This window comes from Budorcas taxicolor, chromosome 17 (genome assembly GCF_023091745.1).
Source record: "Budorcas taxicolor isolate Tak-1 chromosome 17, Takin1.1, whole genome shotgun sequence".
Lineage (NCBI taxonomy): Eukaryota > Metazoa > Chordata > Mammalia > Artiodactyla > Bovidae > Budorcas > Budorcas taxicolor.
This window is the reverse complement of record NC_068926.1, coordinates 40,113,849-40,137,369: the sequence shown is the minus strand read 5'-3', so window position 1 is coordinate 40,137,369 and position 23,521 is coordinate 40,113,849. Positions and strand designations below refer to the sequence as shown.

Below are 23,521 nucleotides of genomic sequence, written 5' to 3'. Positions count from 1 at the left end.
AAGTGCAGATGCTGTTGAAATAATTGCTTTTATAGCCAGTCCTTTTTATTTCTTCTTAGTTTCTCCTTAGGGAGAAATAGTCATTTTCTCTTTTGCATTTCAGTACTTTCGGGACATTTTACTCAGGCTTAATATAATAAGATTTTTTTTTTGAAGATGCTGTTCTTGAGGTAATTTTGAATATTTAAACATTCATGTTTTCCATAATTTTTCCTTCAGAGATGAATCAGCTGAAATAACAAATCTTTAAATTATAAAGCATATGTTTAGTCATTTTAGTCATAAAAATAATGACTTTAATGAAAGCCTACTTTTGTCTGAAATTCCATACTGTTAAGTAACATCAGTGTTAAACTGTGGATGACGTTATCACTTTATAAATTAATAGGTTTCCTTTCTGGCTTTCAGCTTCCTTTTCATTTTCTGTTTACCTTGGAGAACATTAATTTGTCCACGTGTCCTTTACAAAGTATAAAATACATATAATTTTGTTCTCTATGAAATAAACCTGGTGAAGCTGACATCTAACAAAATGTTTCTTTTCAAGCTTTTCTTTACCAGATTTCATTTTATTTTGTTAACCTAGGTACCATAAATATTTACCTTGAGGCCAATAAATGGTCGTGATAATTCATAGAAATAATCTTAATTTTCTATATAATGTCTCATTTACAATTTAAAACTATTAGTGTGTTTTTTAATGACAAATGATGAACTCATCTCTTTATTTTTTATTTTACAGGTTGATGTGTGAAACTGTGAGATACGAAAGACATGAAGCCAATGAAGTTTTGTACTAGTAGGTGTTTCCTTTTTCTTTGCACTATGTGTAATATGGCAGCTAAGTGACGCACTTAGAGTATCAGAGAATTACTAGGGACACCTTGTCAAGGCAGCGTTACTTAATTTTGCATTAACTTTTATTGCATACTGTAGCAATGGGAAGCATTTCAGCTGTTTCTGGCCATAAAGTAAAAGTTTGCAGCCCTTTGCTGATAAGTCTGCATATGCGTTTATGCGTCTCTCATGTAGTTCAGAGATGGTATTTGACATTATGGCATATTTTGACTTTTATTGTTATTAAATGAGAAATAGTCTGGACTGGAGTCTTTCCAAAGGAAGAAAATACATATATTCCCACCATCACACCAGATGAGGGGTAATGATAGCATAAATGCCATATTTTGGCTTGTCTTTTTTTTTTTTTTTTGGACTGCACTCTGGGGCATATGGGATCTTAGTTCCCCAACCAGCTATTGAACCTGGGCCCTAGTGGTGAAACCATAGAGTTCTAACCACTGGACCACCAACAGGAAAATAAACTGCCCATGTCTCCCTGGGCTTAGTTTCTTCCTTAAATCATATTGATATTCTTTTTAAGGTGTGTAACACACTCCTTGAAACAATGGCAACTAGTTTCTTAAAGAATGTGATAAGCAAGCAATAGACAAATATTGGTGTATTAAGGATGTGTAAGCTCTGATCTACTAGACATATGATTCTGCTGATGTTTGCCATGAGTGATGGTTGTTCTGTTGACTTTTCTTCCTGTTTCTCAAGGCACTTACTAAATAATTACTACTTTTCATGCATATTATAAGGAGTCTTTATTGAAATAAATAAGATACAGTATCTGCCCTTAAGGAGACTTTAATCTTTTGGTAGAAGTACAAACAGAAAAAAATGGAAAACAGCAACAAAAACTAACCAACCAGAATGACTGAGACTATAGGTTTGCACAGAAGGGGTGCAGGGGAGGGTCTGGGAGAAGTGGCCCTTTGTACTGCGTCTCCTAGTGTGTCTGGTGTCTCTAGAGACTTTCTTGGCAGGAGACACCATGTATACAGGGGCACAGAGAGGGGAGGGGCCTGGCCTCACATTTTGAACAGTGTGGCAAGTTTAGTGCGAGTGGCCTGGGGTGTTGTGGGGTCAAGAGAAGAGGTAGGTCATAGTCACGTTTGCTTGTGAACGTATTGTTAAAAAAGTCATCCTTGCTTCTTTAGGCAATTGGCAATGAGTACTTTTCCTTCTCAATTACATTTCATTATGGGAAATCACAGACGTTCAGAGTATTAGTGACATGGTAATAAAACAGACCGCCATAGATTCATCATGCCACACTGTCCACTGATCACCAACAGTGCTTTATCTCTTACTCCACCTCCAGTAGATTATTTTGAAGGAATTCACCCAAAGTTGTTTTGATATGTGTTTTTATCTTTAAAAGATAGACTCAAGAAGGAAAAAGAAAGCTTAGCCACAGTATTATCATCAGACCACAAAACATATTTCTTTCATATCATGAAAATTAAATTTTTGGGGTATAGTTTGTTTATTGGTTGGTATCCTTCTTAAGTGTCTTTTAATCTGCAGGTAAGTGACTAGTTTTCAAGCAGCAAAATGATGTGACCAGAGGCCTTCCAGCCCCACTCATTCCCTCAAAGATAGGATCTGTGTCTGCCTGAGAGCACAGGGGGAGAGTTGGATTGAGTGGACTGGCAGAGAGATCTGTCAGGAGGCCACTGCCAGAATCTGAGATGATGATGCTTGAACTGGGACAAAGACAGCAGAAATGGGACAGTCAGGGGTGGATTTTTTTTCTTTTTTATTTTGGCTGCACTAGGTCTCCATTGTGGTGCTCAGGCTCAGAGGTTGTGATGCACAGGCTTAGTTGCCTGAGGTATGTGGGATCTTAGCTCGAACCCGAGTCCCCTGCATTGGAAGGCAGATTCTTAACCACTGGACCCCACCAAGGAAGTCCCACGGATAGATTTTAGAAGAAGACATGGGTGGATCTGATGCAGGATGGTTCTTGGCTGTCTATATCCGTCTTAGGCTTCAAAGGCTGTACATACATCCAATAGAGTACAAAATAACCAGATGTAATTGGTAATGAGAAGACTCACACTGGGGGCAAATGCCCTTAATATATTTATCCTTGAAGGAATCAAGATGTAAATAACTCAGACTATTAGTTCTCTTTTAGGAGCAATTAAAAGCTACCTGTGGAATGGGTGTACGTGGGTTAGGGTTGATGATCTCTGATGAGTATTATTAATTTGTTTCAGCAGTCCAGTGTCAGTCAGTGTCAGCTTTCTATTAGTTTGTCCTTTCCCCCTGAAACATGATCTGGGCCATGTTGATGCTGAGATAACAGCAAACATGTAACAAGCCCTCTGTCCATCCCACATGCGTGAATCCAAGCTTTGTGTGTATTCGTTTGCTTCCTCCTTACAGCCGTCCTGGTGGATCTTTTCATCACCGCTGTGTTATGTGGGAGGGCCCTGAGGCTTGGAGAGAACAGAAAGCTGCCCTGAGAGCACGGCTCAACCTGGGGGGTCTGGACTCACCCCCCGCAGTCCTGGCAGCTCCGCAGCCTCAGCTGCCCGCCTGTGCAGCAGCGTCCCCACCCCTTTCATGCCTCCTGAGCATGTGGGTGAGGACCGCATCTCTCCATGGGGTGGAGGGCGCCTCGCCAAGGGGCAGGGGCAGCCCCTGCAACTCACCAGCCCTTCTGCCTGCATTGTCCTAACTTCCTAACAGTTATTATTTATTATCCATTTAAATGGAAGGTAGATTGCAGTGTTTTAAATATACTTTTTTTTTTTTTCATAGAGTCAGTTTAGGCCACGAATACGAGCTCTGCTGATCACACACAGCCATAACTTGGAATATCCTACGTTGACTGCGTTTGGGCTGGAATGTGCAGCCCAAGTTGATTGTGTTAATTGTTCCTTTTGACGAATTAGAATCAGGTGGCAATGTAAGCAGTGAAGAGTCTGTGGGTCCTGATTTCATAAGACCAAAAGTTCAGAGACTGAATGTAGATTCACCCAGCCACATCCCCAGGCTTTGGCCGACCTCGTGTGAAGGATGATGATCCGTGAACAGGCTTGTCTTTGCTCTGAGCAGTTGGTGTAGGTGCAGTTTTAAAAATGAAAGAGCATCTGTATTTGGGGCGTGTCCAACTGCTGTGATGATTTAGTAATACCACCGCTTTTCTAGGGACCTCTTGTGTTTACCTCATGGGGGGAGTGACTTGTCTGCTTGAGCTTGGAGAACACAGTGTAGTCGAAATATCAGAGACTTTCAGAATTTGGTTTTATAACCGAGAGATTAGTATTTGTTTTCCTTATTATGTTTGTGTGCTGGTGACTTCAAAGGCTATAATCATCATAATTTCACCAGGTAAATCTAGGACTCTTTTAATCCACCTCTGTGCCTCGCTGTTCTCATCTGTCAAATAGGAACAGTGATCACAGGGTCCCCGCTTTGGTGCCAGTGTGAGGCTGATATGCAGGGCCCTGTGTGGAGGACACAGAGCAGGCACGCGCAGTCAGAAATGCCAGCGGTGGGCAGTGTCCTCCCGCCATCCGCTGTTCTCATCGTTTAGATTTTGCTCTCCCATTGTTTTAACTGCTTTAAGCTTTGTTTAGGAAGGACTAATGACAACAGTGTTCTATCAGTAACTCCCCTGGCATTATTTTAACATAAGCAGTATGGCAGAATGCCATTTTAAGTTGTACTGCGATTCAGGGGAGAGTTGTGATTCTGATGAAACGAAATTTTTAAAGTGTCGACTTGCCCAGTTAGGATCTAGTATTTGTTATCCTAGAAAGTTAGATATCGTTAGTTGAGCTTTACACAGTGTTCAAAAACATCAGGTAAATTCTCCCTTCCTTTCATTTGTTATTGACTGCATATGGTTGTTTTGCTGGCTTGGAAGTGCTGAGTGGGACAGTATACTTTCATACCTGAGGGACTTAAGAAAGGAGCTAAATGAATGTGTCCGTTCTCTTTTTCTTTAATGGCCAGCCATCCTCACCATTTTGGTTTAGTATCTAGTGAGGTGCTAAAAAAACCTTTGGATAAGAAATTGAACCATCAAAATGTGTTTTGTTTTCTTAAATTTAAAGCACACACAGACACTCAGTAAACTCAGGTAACTGTACTGCACGCCCACTGTCCACACGTGTTGGAATGGGTGCTTTGGTTTCCAAAAGAGTTTTCATAGCACTTAGATATGGGATTTACCTCCCTTTATTGCAGAAGAGGAAATGGTTCCTTTATTAGAAAAAGCTAGGTTAAGTGGCATCTTCTAAGGCAGTTTCCTCTAAATCCACGTCTTGCAGAACTTCGGCCCCACTGCCCCTCTCCCAGGACCTAGCGGTCTTTCCAGTCTGTGATGTGGTTCTGGTTTCCACAGTTGCCTGTGTCCAGATGTCCCCTCCCTGTCCCTGCCACATCCCCTTCCTGCTCCGTGGCCACCCTGTGCTCAGCTCTGCCTGAACCTCTGTCCCCTCCTCCTCCTGGAGGAGGAGCTGCCCCTTTCCTGTGGTGTTGCTCCTCTCCCCCCAGACCCCCTTTTCCCTGGAGGAGGAGCTGCCCCTTCCCTGTGGTGTTGCTCCTCTCCCCCCAGACCCCCGTTTCCCTGGAGGAGGAGCTGCCCCTTCCCTGTGGTGTTGCTCCTCTCCCCCCAGACCCCCGTTTCCCTGGAGGAGGAGCTGCCCCTTCCCTGTGGTGTTGCTCCTCTCCCCCCAGACCCCCGTTTCCCTGGAGGAGGAGCTGCCCCTTCCCTGTGGTGTTGCTCCTCTCCCCCCAGATCTCCCTCCCCTGGAGGAGGAGCTGCCCCTTCCCTGTGGTGTTGCTCCTCTCCCCCCAGACCCCCTTTTCCCTGGAGGAGCTGCCCCTTCCCTGTGGTGTTGCTCCTCTCCCCCCAGATCTCCCTCCCCTGGAGGAGGAGCTGTCCCTTCCCTGTGGTGTTGCTCCTCTCCCCCCAGATCTCCCTCCCCTGGAGGAGGAGCTATGGCTTTGCCCGGTGGCTTCCCTCACCGCCCCCACCTCTGGTTCCTTGCCCAGACTTATAGGATAAAGATGCTCAACTGTGAGCTTGGTATGTTGTGATGTACACATGTGCTGTGTGTAAGTATGAAAATTCAAATACTCGTGGATACATGCCTACCCACAAATAGACTTACTTGAGATTGATTTATGTACATATGGTGATAGTTTAAGGTTTCTCAGCAATACTTTTCAGAGAAGGCAATGGCAACCCACTCCAGTACTCTCGCCTGGAAAATCCCATGGATGGAGGAGCCTGGTAGGCTGCAGTCCATGGGGTCGCGGAGAGTCGGACACGACTGAAGCAACTTAGCAGCAGCAACAATACTTTAAAAACTACAATATTTTATATTTACTTTTAATCTTTGAAAATGTTTTATTTTTGTGATTACTCAAAGAGCAGTAAAATAAAAACATTTAAAAATGTATTTAGTTTGTGAGCTCCATCAGGGCAGAAACTACACTGGCTTAGATTGTGCTTGTGTTGCCCAGCACAGACATTTGCATCTTGTCTGTTCTCAGTTGTTATTTTTTTGCATTTACTTGAAAGGAGCTATTCCTTTACTAGATCAGCTGAGAAAGACCTTCTTAATGGTCTTTCAGGTAAAACAGCCTGCATGTTAGGGTTAGGGTTAGGTGTTAAGTCCTTTGTATTGATTTTCTATGAAACTACTTAGTGAGTAAAAACCTGAACTCTTCTTAAATTCAGCTGTTTAAAGTTGCATGTAGTCAGCAAATGAGGTTCCCTCCCTGTGCTTTCTGATCGGTGCGGCCACAGCGCTGTGAGCTGGCAGTACGTGTCAGCCCTGACCTTCACAGTGGGGTGGGCAGGTTTGGTGTGGGTTTGTTTCTGGATGGCTGCGAGTTCTTTTTAGAATTTCTGGTGCCAGTTTTCTGTTGGATGAGGAGCAGGTTTACCCTGAAAATGAAACTGTAGTGTATAACTGAAAGACACAGATGTGTGAATTTCATGAACCACTGGTGGGTTTCAGAAGAGTATTTGGCTGCTGTGTCAAATTTGAGAAGTTGTCCCTCAAGTCCTTGGGTTTAGCCATCTGCCCTCTATAGCTGAATCACTGATGAATGGATTGTCATAAATTGTAATCTGCATCGATGTTTTTTCTTTCATTCAAAAAAGGTTTATTGAGTAACTTCATGACACTTAAGACCTCACTCCTTCATTTTGTCTTTAAAATGAATTTTATAAAGTTAAGAATGACTATATGTTGAGTCTATAGAATATTTGGCTTTACTAGTTCTTTAGTTGTTTATATCATTCCCTTTGCTGGTTTAGTGAATTAACCTGGTTAAAAAAAATTATGTTCACGTATTCCCCCCATTTTCAAAATACTGATTTTTTAAAAATAAAAATATTTTCAAAATACTTTAATATATTCGAAATAAAATATTTTCAAAGTATTTAGCTGAAGTAGCCTCAATATTTCCATCAGTTATCAGAGTTCTTACTGATTTTACTGATTTATCCTATTTGTTGGATTTGAGCCACTATAGTTTGTTGAGAGGAAATTAAGGATTTTCTGAAAAACTTAATGTTATAATGATGCTGTTTTTCCTTCAGAGTTGTTAGTGATAAAAGTGAAGTAGCTTCTTATGATTTGGAACTTTAAGGAAATGGAACAAAAAGTCAGCCTCTGCTTGTAATACGTGTTTTCCTAAGTGTGGAAATTTGTGGTTATGTGCTTGTATATAATTGAATATTATGAAGTATATAATTTTATAGAACAATACTGCTGTTCTTTACGTCAGGAATGTGTGTGTTAACCCTTGGTAGAGGACTCTTTCTATCACATGTCCTACACTTGATGCCTGAGTACGGCTGATGTGTGCACTTTGCTTTGGCTTTCTTTGGATGGTGATCTGGTGTCAGGGTCGCACACTGCCGAGCTCCTTTAACTTTTCTAGTGAGCTTACTCTCTGCCATTGGCTGCGCAAAAATGTATCATATATATTTTGTCTTGGAGCATAAGGCTTAGTTAGAGTCCCATCAGGGAGCAACAAAAAATTTTATTAAACTTTTTGGTAAATCCAGTAGCAGAAGTGACGGTAATACATTTGTGAAAAAGAGCACAATTCTTATATATCTGTTCTATCTGCATGTTGAAAGGTGGCGATTGTCAGGGCTACAGAACACTTCGTTCATGGGAAATCCTCTTCGATTCCTTCGTGGTGGCAGTTAGTGGTGGAAGAGCTGGTTGAGGTTCTGTCCCCTGGGCCTGGTCATGTCCCTACTGAGAACCTCTGGTCTGAACTTGAGGCTGGGCTCCTGTGAGAAGGTACGGGGTCGTCTGGTGTCAGAAGGCAGAGTTAGTCCTGGTCTGGTTGTTGGTATAATTGTATATATGAGAGTACACATCTGCACCGCTCAGAAGAGACTAGTGACCGTGTGTGTGGGGGGGGCCAGGGAGGTGGGTAGAATAAGATGTCAGACTTCATCAGGGGCTTTGGAGGGGACCCCACAGGATGTGGTGGTGGATTGTGCAGAGGAAGAAATGCAGGAAGACTGTTTTCTGTTTTATCCTTAGGCTAGATGATGTCACCAGGACAGCAACTGTAGGAGAAGAAACAAGCGTTTTCCTAGTCGTAGTCTCTGGTGGCAGCCCCTCTGAGTTCCTTGCTCGTGGGCTCCACTTACTTAGTGGAATTTGGATGGTCTTCATTTTGGTTCCCATTGACCGAAGCCAGTAGGCCCGGGAGGTAACACTGCTCCCAGATGCCGGCGGCTGTTGTGTGAAGGTGGGGTTGCATCTGGGTAGTGTGCGTAATACAGTGCAGCCTCCCTTTCTAAACTGACCCAAACCCTGATGCTTGTGGGTCCACGTGGCTGCGTGTCCCCACCCCTTGCTGAGTGGGCGCCCTCTCCACTGGCCTGTGTTCCTGTGTGGTGGCCGCCTCTGTGCATCTGTGTGTCCTGATGCCCAGTGGCTGTTGCCCCACACAGCCTCCACTTCGGTCCCTCCTGCCTGTGCTGTGCTGCCCTTGACCTGCTCCTGGGGGACCCTTCCTGTAGACCCGATGCACTCCTTGGGCACTAAATTCTCATCCCGATGGTGTGTTTTTTGCCTGGGGATCATTCCTCTAGTTTCTGTTGGTTGACATCCCCTCTCTCCAAATACACACACACAGAGACCAGATGTCAGTTTGTGGCTGGTAGGGGTGGGTGTGAAGCTCTGTGTCTACAAGGACAGGAGTGCCCTTGCCTGAAGCGCCTTCCTCACCCCATCCCTCCTACCCTTTTTGAAGCCTTTTGGCCACTTGGGCTTCACTTAAATTTTCGTATTGTATTAGCAACTAAATTAAGTGGCTTCTCTCCAATTACTTTTTTGCCCTCTGATAATCCCCTTTCTGACTTAGCTGCTTTCTTTTGAGTTATTAGCTTATTGTCCGCAGCCCCCTTCCCCCACGCCCCCGCCTCCATCAACTTGCGCTGGGTCCCTGTATTCAGTCTGCTTCCTAAAGGGGAACTGGGGACCACGCAGCTGCTCACAAAGCCCTTTCGTGGGGAGACACTGCCACCCTGTGGATATCTAGGTTATTGTCAAGGATGTTCTTTAACCCTCACTTCATTTTTCTAGTTCCTAGTAAATTGAAACGCAATGGCTTTGACTTTCAGACACTTTAACACCTCACCTGAGTTAGTGTCTATTCAACTATTAATTAACTTATTGATAAAATATCTGAGTGCCAGTTGAGCATCGTCTAGTGTGTCCGTGGAGGTACTGAAGAGTAGAGGAAAGACTTCTGAGATAATGATACTCTGCTTCTTGTGAACAAGTCCAGAGTGGCTGGGAACCCAGCAGAGAGTGACTCACTTTATTTGGAAGGTACTAAAATGTTTCTCAGAGGAAGTGGTCGTTAACCTGGAATTCAAAGGATGAGTAAGGAGTTTACTAGGCTGAAGGTACCCTTTAGGAGCTGGAAGAGCAGGTTTGTTCGAAGGCCCTGAGGCATAGGCGGAGGAAATGGTGTAGGTTGGTGAGTTGCGCAGTCTGAATCCAGGTCTTGTTGGGGTTGAGAGCAGAGAGGAAAGGTGAAGGTGACCCTTTCAGAGGCGGTTGTGAGAGAGAGGAAGAGACCAGTGTGCTGTGTCCCTGCTCTGCAGGGCGCTTGGTATGTATTGTGTCATTAAATCAGAGTGACGTTGTGAAGGACTAATATCCCCATTTCACAGTTGAGGAATCAGAGCCCCAGGACCTGACGTCACCAGGATCACATGGCTGGTATGACAGAATGTGTGTTCCAAACCTTTACTCTTTGCAGGGCATCAGACTGCTGCTTTTAGATGCTGGTCGTCAGGGCTGGGCTTCCTCCTGTCCAGGTTATAAGCAGAAGCCTGTCTTGATCTCAGTTCCCTGAGCAGATGCTGACTGCCAAGATCCTGACCCGTTCCTACAAGCTACAGCTCCTGGCTCTGCCTGCAGGGGCCCTCCATGTAAGTGGAGGGAGATACCTAGGTTGCTCAGGGATGAGAAATGGGTAGAGAAAAGCACAAAACAGAATAAATGAGATGGGATAAGTATTTTGGAGTGTGGGAATCAGTGAGAAGACCTTATTGAAGAAGTAGTGTTAGAGCCATTCCTTTGGGGTGCAGGTTGACTTAGAAGGTAGGGAGATACCATCTAGGAAGGGGGTTTGTGCTGAGGAGCAGAGGGAAGTGAGGTGGGAAGAGTGGGACCAGGTTACAGTGGCTTCTTCCTGTCATTCCAAGGCTGCACCTGCGCTTCTGGTTTAGCCCAGGAGGTGTGGGCACCTAGAGTGGTCAGTCGTGATGGCTTTTTAGAGTCCTTCTGTCTGATCACATGGCATGGCAGATCGGTCATTTTATGATGTCCTGTTTATATTTTGCTTGCTTGTTTTGTTTGGCTTGATTCATTTTCTCTCTGTTGACAGAATCAAAACAGAAGCTCTGCTAAGGGTCTTATCATACCCTGGGCTTTTTGGCTTTCATCTTGTCGGGTGTAGGATGGCAGGTGTTGGAATCAAATCTTGGTCTTGGAGTTCTTAGCTCTGTCTAAAACTTCTAGGTCTTCTCTAAGTGTTCATTTTGGTGATCAGAGGGGCCTCTGTAATCTCTAGGTGTCTCTTTTCTACCTGTTACTGGTGATGTAACACTAAAGTTATTTGCAAATGTTCAGTTACTCTGAGATTCCACTTTTACCATTTCAGCAATCCTTGATGGGACTCCTGAGCTCATAATTTTAAAACATTAAACAACTGGGAAAAATACAGATGACATTGGTGAATAAAATTAGTTGTATCCACAGTGACTGACGTGTAGCACTTTTTTCCCCTGGCCATTTGTTCCTGCTAGGCGTGTAATTATTATTCTGCTAGTGAGTCTTCTGTTAGCCAGCTGTGCCGCCACATGTGTCTGCAAGCGAGGTCTCAGATTCATTTTGCTTCTCCTCTAAGTGTAGACAAGTTGGATGCTGTTACTGCTAGGTAATTTCTTTCTCTTCATTTCTTTTTAAAAAGTAGTCATTACTTGGCAGTATAGAGTCCCGTGGTGACAGGTGCCCCGTGGGAAGGGACGTGGTTGCAGATGTTGAAGGACTGCCTGCCTGATACAAAATTATTATAAATGCAGGAGAGGGCAGGGTAGCACAGTGGTTTCTAACGAACTCAGGAGACTTTTCAGGCCAATTGAGTAAAACAGATTGTGTTGGTGGCATCTCACTGTGAGAAACTTAAGCGACTTATTGTTTTTGTATTCTTGGTTCTATTCTCTTTTTATAAGAAAGCCCTCCTCCGTGATCAGTGCAGATAAATAGAAGAAAACAATAGAACGGGAAAGACTAGAGATCTCTTCAAGAAAATTAGAGATATCAAGGGAACATTTCATGGAAAGATGGGCTCAGTAAAGGACAGAAATGGTATGGACCTAACAGAAGCAGCAGATATTAAGAAGAGGTGGCAAGAATACACAGAAGAACTATACAAAAAAGATCTTCATGACCCAGATAATCACGATGGTGTGATCACTCACCTAGAGCCAGACATCCTGGAATGCGAAGTCAAGTGGGCCTTAGAAGGCATCACTACGAACAAAGCTAGTGGAGGTGATGGAATTCCAGTTGAGCTGTTTCAGATCCTAAAAGATGATGATGTGAAAGTGCTGCACTCAATATTCCAGCAAATTTGGAAAACTCAGCAGTATCCATAGGACTGGAAAAGGTCAGTTTTCATTCCAATACTAAAGAAAGGCAATGCCAAAGAATGCTCAAACTACTGCACAATTGCACTCATCTCACATGCTAGTAAAGTAATGCTCAAAATTCTACAAACCAGGCTTCAAGAATACGTGAACCGTGAGCTTCCAGATATTCAAGCTGGATTTAGAAAAGGCAGAGGAACCAGAGATCAAATTGCCAACATCCGTTGGGTCATCGAAAAAGCAAGAGAGTTCCAGAAAAACATCTATTTCTGCTTTATTGACTATGCCAAAGCCTTTCACTGTGTGGATCACCACAAATTGTGGAAAATTCTTAAAGAGATGGGAATACCAAACCTCTTGACCTGCCTCCTGAGAAATCTGTATGCAGGTCAGGAAGCAACAGTTAGAACTGGACATATAATATACTGGTTCCAAATCTGGAAAGGAGTACCTCAAGGCTATAAATCGTCACCCTGCTTATTTAACTTCTATGCAGAGTACATCATGAGAAACACTGGGGTGGATGAAGCAAAATCTGGAATCAAGATTGCCAGTAGAAATATCAATACCTCAGCTATGCGACTGAGTGCCAAAGAATTGATGCTTTTGAACTGTGGTATTGGAGAAGATTCTTGAGAGTTCCTTGGACTGCAAGGAGATCCAACCAGTCCATCCTAAAGGAAATAAGTCCTGAATATTCATTAGAAGGACTGGTGCTGAAGCTGAAATTCCGATACTTTTGTCACCTGATGAGGAGAACTGACTCATTTGAAAAGAGCCTGACACTGGGAAGGATTGAGGCTGGGGGGAGAAGGGGGCGACAGAGGATGAGATGGTTGGATGGCATCACTGACTCAATGGACATGAGTTTGAGTAAAGTTTGGGAATTGGTGATGGACAGGGAGGCCTGGCATGCTGCAGTCCATGGGTCACAAGGAGTCAGACAGGACTGAGCGAGTGAACTGACTGACTGACTGATAAGATACGAATCTTTAAAAGAGACAACTCAATAATAAAGACAGTATCAGCAACATGAATGGACCTAGAGATTGTCATATTGCGTAAAGTAAGAGAAAGACAAATATATAATAGCACTTAAATGTAGAATCTAAAAAAGGATACAACACTGCTTTATTTAAAATGGATGACCAACAAGGACCTACTGTATAGCACAGGGAACTCTGCTCACTGTTATGTGGCAGCCTGGATGGGAGGAGAGTTTGGGGGAGGATGGATATACGTGTGTGTGTGTGTGTGTGTGTGTGTGTATTTATATGTAGGGCTGAGTCTCTTTGCTGTCCACCTGAAGCTATCACAACACTGTTAATCAGCTATTTGTGTGCTCAGTCACTCATTCATGTCCGACTCTTTGCAACCCCATGGACTGTAGCCCACCAGGTTCCTCTGTCCATGGGATTTTGCAGGCAAGAATACTGGAGTGGGTTGCCTTTTCTGGGTGATCATCCTGACCCAGGGATCAGGGTCTCCTACATTGGCAGGCAGATTCTTTACCACTGAGCCAAGCTAATGCCATCAGCCATACTCCAATATAAAATAAGTTTTTTCTTTTTTTCTTTTTTAAGAGTAAGAACTTCAAAATAAAAGTTTTTGCCACTGATACCCACACATGTTTTAAAAAAAAGGTACAAATGAATTTATCTTCAAAACAGAAATAGAGTTACAGATGTAGAGACATAAGTTATGGTTACCAGAGGATAATGGAGGGGAGGGATAAAATGGGAGATTGGTACTGAGATATACACGCTACTGTGTATAAAACACATAACTGTTCATGTTTTAAACACACACACATGTAGCTTAGCTGGTAAAGAATCTGTCTGCAATGTAGGAGATCCTGGTTCGATTCCTGGGTTGGGAAGATCCTCTGGAAAAAGGGAAGGCTACCCACTCCAGTATTCTGGTCTGGAGAATTCCACAGACTGTATAGTCCATGGGGTTGCAAAGAGTCAGACACGACTGAGCAACTTTCACTTTCACAGATGTATATATAAAACAGATTCACTTTGTTTTACACCTGAAACCAACAAACTATTGTAAATCAATATACTCTGATAAAGTTTTTTAAAAATCAAGGCATTTTGACTGTCATATTTGGCATGGCAGGTAGTACGTGCCCACCAAATCCAGTTAAGTGTTGCAGTGGTCATTCTCTGCAAATGCCTCCTGCAACAAACACAGCTCTTGTGAGTTAAGATTTGAATTTTTTGGAAAAGAGAGAAGCAGCTCATCCATCAGGCAAATGACATTATATAAGTGGGAGAGGTCTAGAGGACTAGCTTCTTATCTTCACTTTTTAAATCCTTGCCGCGGCTTTCCTGGTATGAAGCATCAGCCCTATTTGTAGGATAACTGGTAGATGTTCAGGGATACTGAAGTGGGTTGCCATTCCCTTCTCCAGGGGATCTTCCTGACCCTGGGATCAAACCCGCGTCTCTTATGTCTCCTGCATTGGCAGGCGGGTTCTTTACCACTAGCGCCACCTGGGAGGTCTTGGTGTCCTTTAAAAACTTTCGGAATCCGTTTGCCAAAATAGAAAAGATTTGGCAGAGGTTGCTGCAGACTGTTTCAAGTGTGGTTTGCCAGGATGCAGTTTCTATGCCGTCCTCTCAAAGATGGGTGGGTGCGTACCTCCTTCCAGTGGTTAGAATGTACACGTGGCAGGGAGGTTTGGAGCAGCCCCTTAGACTCTGAGACGGGGGCCACGGGCTGGGGTGACCGAGCCACACAGCAGGGAGAACCTGGTTCCAGCACCGCTTGTTACTGTACATGCGAAAGAAATGAACTTTCTCCGTGCTTCAGCCACTGCTGTGTTTGGCTTTCTGTTTTCATAGTAAGCTGAGCTCTATCCTGACAAATAAATTTGATAAACTTGGCTCTTTAAAATAAAAAAGAACTCAGCACATGGCAAAAACCACATGAAACAAAAGTCAAAGCTGAAGCAGCAACCTGGGGGGAAGGTTGTCACAGCTCATGTCTTCAAAATGATAGTTTTAATAAAGTGCTTCCAGATAAGAAGAAGTCCCACGGCTTGTAGAGCATTGGCTAAAAGTTATGATTTCACAGAAAAAGGAATGCGTAGGGCTCGTGAACATAAGAAGAAAGGTGCTTTTGCAATAATAAGAGGAAAAGTAAAAGTGAACTGAGATACAGTTTTTGTTGAGCAGATTGGCAAAACCTCCAAAGTGTGATAAACAACCAGGTTCAGGGATGGAATGCCCTCACCCCTTGCCTCGCTGCACCCCCTCCGCCCTGCCCAGCTGCCCAGCCCGAGGCCTCTACACAGCCTCCATGCCCTTGGCTGAGAAGCCTCACCATCTGGGAGCCACTGGCCCCTCATCCCCTTTGCTCAGATGTTCTGTTTTCAGTGAGACCATTGTGCTCTGCTCAGTGAGCATTTAAAGTTATCACAACCCACTCCCATTTTCCTTGCCCTACACACTAACTTATTCCCCAGATAATGGATTTATAATTTACTAATTTATTATATTTATTGTTTATTTCTTTTATTTATTTTTTAGCTTTCTGGCCATGCCACATGGTATGTGGGTTCTTATTAATAGTTCCCTGACCAGGGATCAAATCCATGCCCCCTGCCTTGGAAGAGCTGACTCTTAAGCACTGAATAGCCAGGGAAGTTAAGTGTGTTTATTTTAGTGTGTATTGTCCAACCAGAATATAAGCCCTAGGAGGACGGGGGTTTTTGTTGCTGTGGTTTCCTGAAGTCCCCTAGGCACCTAGAACAGCCCTCATTGAAAATTTGTTAAATATTCATTACATAAATAGACTCTACTAGCATGGCCTTGGGGAGGTGGTAGGCTCCTGAGTTACTCAGTGCTGCTGCTGCTGCTAAGTCGCTTCAGTCGTGTCCGACTCTCCGTGACCCCATAGACGGCAGCCCACCAGGCTCCCCCGTCCCTGGGATTCTCCAGGCAAGAACATTGGAGTGGGTTGCCATTTCCTTCTCCAGTGCGTGAAAGTGAAAAGTGAAAGTGAAGTTGCTCAGTTGTGTCCGACTCTTCACGACCCCATGGACTGCAGCCTACCAGGCTCCTCCACCCATGGGATTTTCCAGGCAAGAGTACTGGAGTGGGGTGCCATTGCCTTCTCTGGAGTTAACTCAATAACCACCCAATATTTATCAAAGTTATACTGTCTGTGCCCTTTGACTCAGCAGCTGCACATCTAGTTACTAATCACAGTTACTCCTGTAGCTACAAGATTACTTATTACAGTTTTCCTTTTATTTTTCAATGATTGCCTACATTAAAAACCACTGAAATGATGGGCAGTAGGGGCTTGTGTGGCTCCCCAGTGGCTCATAAGTAAGGAATCCCCCTGCCAATGCAGGAGATACAGGAGATGCGGGTTTGATCCCTGGGTCAGGAAGATCCCCTGGAGGAGGGTATGGGCAACCCACTCCAGTGTTCTAGCCTGGAGAATCTCATGGACAGAGGCGCCTGGTGGGCTACAGTCCACGAGTGAGTCCACAGAGTGAGACATGAATGAAGCAACTTAGCACACACGCACACATGCAGGGACTTGCTTAAGTCAGATAAGCCATGTCTAATAAGAGAGCTGTCTTCTGGTAAAAGACTTCTGCGTCAGCACATAGGAAGGAACGCTGTAGCATATGCCCTCTTTTCTGTCTAAAGAAGGAAAGAGGGTGGAGGGAATGAGTGTTTGTCCATCCTTGTGTGGATGAGGAAGTTCTAAATGATGCCCACAACTGTGGTAGAGAAATGTAGGGGCTTGGTAGACAGGGGAGATGGGTGGGAAAACAGTTCTACTCTTTACCTCTTTGTAAGTTTCTTTTTATGAAACAAAATAAAATATTTTCAGCTCAAAAATTTAAACTAAAAAAAAGAACATGGAATGAAAATGGCACATGCTGTAGCTTTAAATATACTGATAGATGTCGTTAGGTTATTTGGCTGTGAAAAATCATTTTTAAAAGTTATTCCAGTGGTTGAAGAATGGTATTTTAAGTACATGGTTTATCATACTTCGTTGTTCTTCAGGATTCTGAGATTAACATGGGTACAATGTGCTTTGTGTGTTTTTATTTCTGTTTGTTGGAGATAATCATCTGATGTTACTGTCTTTTGTTTTCAGTCCTGATGATATTGGGACCTGCTGGTACATCCTTCTCTCCGGTTCCGTGTTCATCAAGGAATCCATGTTTCTTCCACGAAGCAGGTATTGTATAGATGTTCTGGAGTAGATGATCCATAGAGCTTGAAATCCTTTTGCAGAATGAGTATTTTTGCAGAATTCCTCTCTGCTTTAATTTCCTATTCTACTGACACAAAGTAGGGCAGTAGCTTGGGGTGTTGGTATATAAATCTTAAGAAAGGGCTTTTCCTGTGTTGTGCACACTGTTCCAACCTCTGTAACGAAGGGCAAAGGTGAAGAACACATCTGTGATATGCTCCGTGAACCTGCCAGGCTAGTTGAGGTCATGTTTGTTCAGAGGGACTAAAGACTGCCTCTGTAACAGGGAGTCTCCTGCACCTCTAACGAGGGGCCGAGGGGGTTCCATGGGCCCATGTGGGGCGAGAGGCCCAGCTGGCCGGGGCTGCCCTCAGGCCCGTGTGGACTCATCTCTGGGACCCTTCCCCACACCCAGGCTCTCGCTGTGACTTTGGCTCCCGGGTGCTGACTGTTGACTTGTGACCTGTGTCGCTGACATCCGTACCATTTGATGGCCGTGTCTGTGTCTTTTCTTCTGATGTTCAGGCCACAATCCAAGGGGTGGGCTGGGGACAGCTGTTACCTGGTTCCAATCAGCTGTGGCCAGAGAGGGTCAGGGCTCCCCAGTCACAAATGAAACTGCCTGTGGGTGGGTTCCTGAGGCCTCCTGGGACCACTGAGTTTCAGGAGTTATTTTTTTCCCCCTGATTGTATATTTTTTACAATTAAATATTTTAATTTTGTCTAAAGATTTTAAAGTCTTAACCAAGTATCTTTATTTAAAATGACTAAACACATACTTTATCTAAATTTATTAAAGGGTAGCAAGGGTGCCTCTCCAAGCTCCACCTTCTATAACCTAACTCTCTTATAAACATATTATGATATATTCTTGATACATCGTTCTGAATGGATGGGGGCATGTGAAGGATGTATTTTCCACATTTTTCTAAGAAAGAGTGTGCAGGATAGGGAGATGAAGTTTTTATCAGCCGGGGGAGGCACAGAGGTGTGGGGATGTGCCGGGATGCCAGAAAGGAGGGCCAGAGGCACCACCTCCAATGGGAGCGTCCCCCAGCCTCCTGGCGGCCGGCGTTTCTCTCCTGAGAGAATGGCCCACGAGGGAAGGAAGCCCCGTTGCCTGTTTGTGGTTCTTACGGTGTAACTGATTCTAGCAGTGGGACGTTGAGGGTGCTGATGGGGCCTTGATCGTAACAGAAGTCCTAGTTGTCGTGGTATTGCAGTGATGAGAGAACAAGGCTTTGTCAGTAGTGCTTTTTTTTTGCCAGGCATCATTTGGAAAGCTTTATATATAAATCATTTAACTTCAAAACTGTCCCTTGAGGTAGATATGGTTGTTACCTGCGTTTCATAACTGATTTAAATGGTAGTGCAGGCTGGTGGGTGGTCATCCATCCTGGAATTCTGCCCGGGAGGCCTGGTGTGACCCTGTGAGAGAGCCCTGTCATCCCTGGGATTCTGTTTCCCAAAGAGATAGAGAATTGACTAGAATACTCTTCTCTTTCCTTCAAACATATGACCTACTATCTGCTCCTTTTCTGGGGGCTCTGACTCTGTTTCTGAACTTGGAAGTGAGTAGAGGCAAAAAATATTCAAGCATTGTTATATGATAAAAATTAAATGTAATTTTAATGTAAAAAATAATGGTAATTACCATATAAATGATCAAAGAGAAGGAAAATATTTCCTGAAGTCTCATCCAAGATAGTGATCCTTTAATATTCTAGTCTTTTCCCACTTAGCCTTACATGTATGTGTTCTCCATACTTAAGAACATACTTAATAAACAATTAAATGTCTTGCTAATTTCAGTTAAAAGAATATGTATGTGCTTGGCTCATAATGTCAGAAACTCTTTATAAAGGCTTACTCATTATGCATTTTGATGTCTGTTTAATGTTCAGTTATTTGAACTTTCCACAGTTTGGTCAATAATTGTAAAGGGTAAGTTTTTGATACCTTTTATTATAAATAATGCTATAATGAATGTGCTTTGAAGTTTATGCATCTTAGAGAGAACCGAGGTTAGCAACTTTATCACTGTGATGCCAGGTCTGTTGTATGAGTGAAATCTATAGACTTGAGTTCCCAGCATGGCAGAGGAACCCCACGGCTGTCTTTCTCGACTGCCGGCCATCGTCAGCTTCAAGTGACAGCTTGTTGTAACTTGTGGAAAGGGACCCCAATGTTCTGGAAACTGCTGTTCTACAAGAAAGAGGACTTGCAGTTCGGACCTATTCCATGAGCACATTGGCTCCCATCTCTGATTAGTTTCAGAGATGACACAGGTTACTCTTTGGCTGTCCGATGCTGGCGAGTCAGGGCTGTACTGGGATGAGGAGGGACTGTGTTTCCGACTGAGTGACAAGCCAGAGCTATTTATAGGTTATGTCTTCATGTTGCACCTGGTGACCTTTGCTGCGTCCAAGTTGTTTGTTTCCTCTGGGGATGTTGCCTTAGGAACAGTCCTGAAGGGCCCTCTGCTGGTCCTGCCTTAAAGGTTGACAGTGAGTCATAGATGCTTCCCTGTCCAGCAAACACTGAGGTTTGGCCAAAGCATCCTGTGGACTAGGTGTTAGGAGCAGTCTGGTTTTATAAAACGTCCAGTTCATGGGTGACTCTCTCTGTTTACCGTTTTTTTCTCACAGTAGCCTGGAAATTGGTTATCAGTAATCTGACCATTCTCTTGAAAGTTTGAAATCATTTTGAAGGTGATTCACCCTAAACAGCTAGTTCTGTATCAAAACACTTTGAACAACATTGTCATATTTTTAACTAATTCTCCTGAAATTGCGTTGATACTGCCCAGTGGGAAGGGTGGTGTCCATGAAGAAAATCTGCCGTTTGGCTTCCAGATTTTATGAGCTTTATTGGATTCCTCAGTTGACATTTAGGCCAGCGTTTTATGTGTTTATTTTTTATTTTTGTTTTCTTTTTAGACAGATGAGGATTGTTCTTTATTTTGGTTGTTCAAGCATGCGTATTGTTCCTTGATGAGATGTTTAACATTTGTGGAGCTCATGAATTCCTTTGTGACTGTCAGTGACAACATGCCCACTCTGCCACACTGCAAGCCATGTCAGTAATGAGATGTTGTTTTATGAGTTTCGTTGTAAACCTATTAGATATTTACCAAGTTTTGAAACGTGGATATTTGCACAGTGGCTGTCATGTCACTTAGTTATATTACATATAAAGCTAAAACTCTTACTTGGAGTACAATTTGGGTTCTCGAAGCAATGTACAACATATCGCTGTTTTTCTTTTATTTAAAATAAATTTAGTGCCTATGTATGATGAGAAGGAGGGTGAACAAAGTAAGGCAGGAGTACAGCAGGGATTGTTCTCACTCTCATTTAGGAAAAGGCCAGAGTGGACACTTGGCATAGGTGAATATGGAAATGGTATAGACTGTGTGTATTTTTCCAAGCCTATAAGCAGAGCAGCTGTTGTCACTAAGTGGTCCAGGGTTTGCCCTGCTGTTTACATCTGCCATCGTGGTTGGTGGGTTGGTATATTTAGACAGTGACAGGCAAAGGGTGGTGAAGTGTCTTGAGGAAGGTGTTTTTCCCCCTAAGGTTTTCAGAGGCATCATTTGTAGTTACAGTGGGGCTGGTAAGCAGTGGATGAAAGTTATCTCAGCTGAAGGTGCACTTGTAGAAATGGTTTTAAAGGAACGTTTGGTTTTTGTACATAATGGGCAGGATCCATGCTCTTAGGTATTTTAATACCTAATAATTTTAGCTATTAAAGATAGGCCCAGACTGTTTCTGAACTTTCAGTGTGATTTGGATCGTTTATAGAGAAGGGCATAGTTACCTAGGTTTTTGTTTGTTTGACCACACTACACAACTTGTGAGGTCTTAGGATCTCAGCTCCCTGACCAGGAATTGAATGCTGGCACTTGGCGTTGAGAGCTTGAAGTCCCAACTGTTGAACCACCAGGAAATTCCCTTACCTAGGTTGTGTATTAACTCATAGGATTGGACTCTTTTTCTACTAATACAAAAATCATTTTTACACCTATTTGTTAAAAAAGTAAAAAAAAAAACAAAACCCAGTATACTAGATGTTATAGACATGAAGCTTTACTGTTATACAGATTCTTCTTGAATTTATGTTGATCATAAGCTTGGGGCAAAAAGAAAATAAAAAACACTCCTACTAAAATATTGAATCTAGGGACTTCTCTGGTGGTACTGTGCTTAAGACTCCATGCTCCCAAGGCAGGGGACCTGGGTTCAATCCCTGGTCAGGGAACTAGATCCCACATGCTGCAACTAGCAGTTTGCATGCTGCAGCTAAAACCTCATGCAGCCAAATAAAGCACTGAATCTGATTTTTTGAGTAAATTTAATCATAAAGGCCCCCAAGGAAGGGCCTTTCCATGGAAATGATCCTACATACCATATTTAATCGTAAACAGATAATATTTTTATTGCTCTGACAGTTTAAAACTCTATTTTTAATAATTAGAGCAGTCAGTCAGCAGTCTCTACCCTTCTGTATCAACGAAGAACCAGACGTCTGGCTGAAGGAAAAGATAAGCCCAGACTAGCTGTGAGCCTTGGAACTTGGATGATGACGAGGGAAAGTTCATAATGGAAGCTGGGAGCCAAAAAGGTTGGGGACAGAGGCTACACAGAAGGGTGAAGGCTTCTCACGCATGGGTCTTAGGGTCTGGGGACCAGATTTTGTTTGGCGGCAAACATGGTAGGTGAAGCCGCCTGTGCTCTAACACGTGGCGTAAGAAATCAGATCAATAACTGGCAAAGCGCTGTCTGTGGAAACGGCTAAACATTGAAATGGCATCAAAATTTAGGATTGGTTTACTGCTGCTTTTCATATTTGTGGGTTTTTCTCTCTTATTCTGAAGTGGGTTTGGTAGAGGTCCAATTTGGAGGCCTATTTCTGTGTTATTTCCAATATTAGTTGAAACTTGCCTTAAGCCCTACCATTTGGTCTCTACGTTCTGGCATCTACACGGAAGCACGGTGGTCTCCACCCTGCGGACAGGCAGTTAAGACCTGGTTGGGGAGATGAGGCCGTCCTGTGTGCAGCATGGAAGGACTGCATGAAATGGTATAGGGTCATTAACTGGTATAGTGTGAATCAGTTTCGCGAAGGCCACACCAAAGGCAAAATCCTCTCAGAGACAGGAGTATTTTAATGTATGTAGATGGTAGTTAGGTGTGGCTCTTGAGGAAGTGAATTTTATCTTAATAAAATGTTATTTATTTCGTTGTGCCCTAGTCTTAATTCCAGCACGTGGGATCTAGTTCCCCAACCAGGGATCGACCCTGGGCCCTCTGCCCTGGGAGCTAGGAGTCTTAGCCACTAGACCACTAGGGAAGTCCTGAGGGCGGGAATTTGAAATTGTGTTAATGGTTTAGACTGTTGGGCAGTGGTTGGAAAGGAGATCTGGATGCAGCAAAGAGCGTGAGTGACAGCTCAGGAATACGAGTGAAGGAGGAGAGTCCAAGCCTGGGCAGTAGGTCCAACAGGGCCATGAGAACAGGATCATTTTTCTGGGATAGAAGTGCACCTCCAGGCATGGAGCAGTGAGTTGCCAAGCACTGGAGACAGTGGCGGTGAAGGGAGCCCAGTTTACAAACCTGCATCCCTTGGCTGGCAGCCAGGGCTGCTGGTTGGTTAGGTCTCAGGTGACACTGGCAGGGGCTGAAGGGGGAAGTGCAGCGTTGGTTTGCACCTCGGTGGCCGCGTCCATGTACCGTTAGCCCTTCCCTTCCATTGACACCAGATACATCCACAATGTAAAAATTAAAATTATGCTAGGGTGCTTTCAATAATCACATTTTAAATTAGATCTGGCAGCTCTAATGAGGATAAGTGGGGAAACAAGGCATTTTAACTAATCAGTTCTGAGAGGCTGAAATAACTATTCTCATTTTGATTCCTATGACAAACAATGACTTCTGGAGATTAAAAATTGCGGGCCTCCCTTCTGCTTGCCAGTGTATGTGATAAGTTAATTGATTGCTTTGAGAACTTGCTGGTGGTTTTCAGTAGTGAAAGGGGGTGAAACAATGGAAGAATGATTCTGTGTCTGTGCAGTAGGGACCTAAGGTACAGTTAAATATTCCTTATTCCATGCAAAGGGCTGCATAGGATTAGAACATCATATTCCAGAAAGGGCACAGATTTGTTTTGTCATGTGATGCCATATTGGAGATGGAGGCTGACATTTAAAAAATAACTCCTGGTGGATTATGTCATGGAAGGGCACCTTTACTGGGCATGAACTGTATCCGAAAG

General features: G+C 43.6%; 1 protein-coding gene across 1 annotated transcript in view; it reads left to right on the top strand.

The window, feature by feature from the left end:
* Positions 1-23,521, top strand: part of RAPGEF2 (Rap guanine nucleotide exchange factor 2) — a 262,434-nt gene that overhangs the window by 87,623 nt on the left and 151,290 nt on the right. The window contains exons 3-4 of the mRNA XM_052654319.1: positions 743-799; positions 17,147-17,230. Of these exons, the coding sequence (XP_052510279.1) occupies positions 743-799; positions 17,147-17,230 (141 nt within the window). The remainder of the gene's footprint in view (positions 1-742; positions 800-17,146; positions 17,231-23,521) is intronic.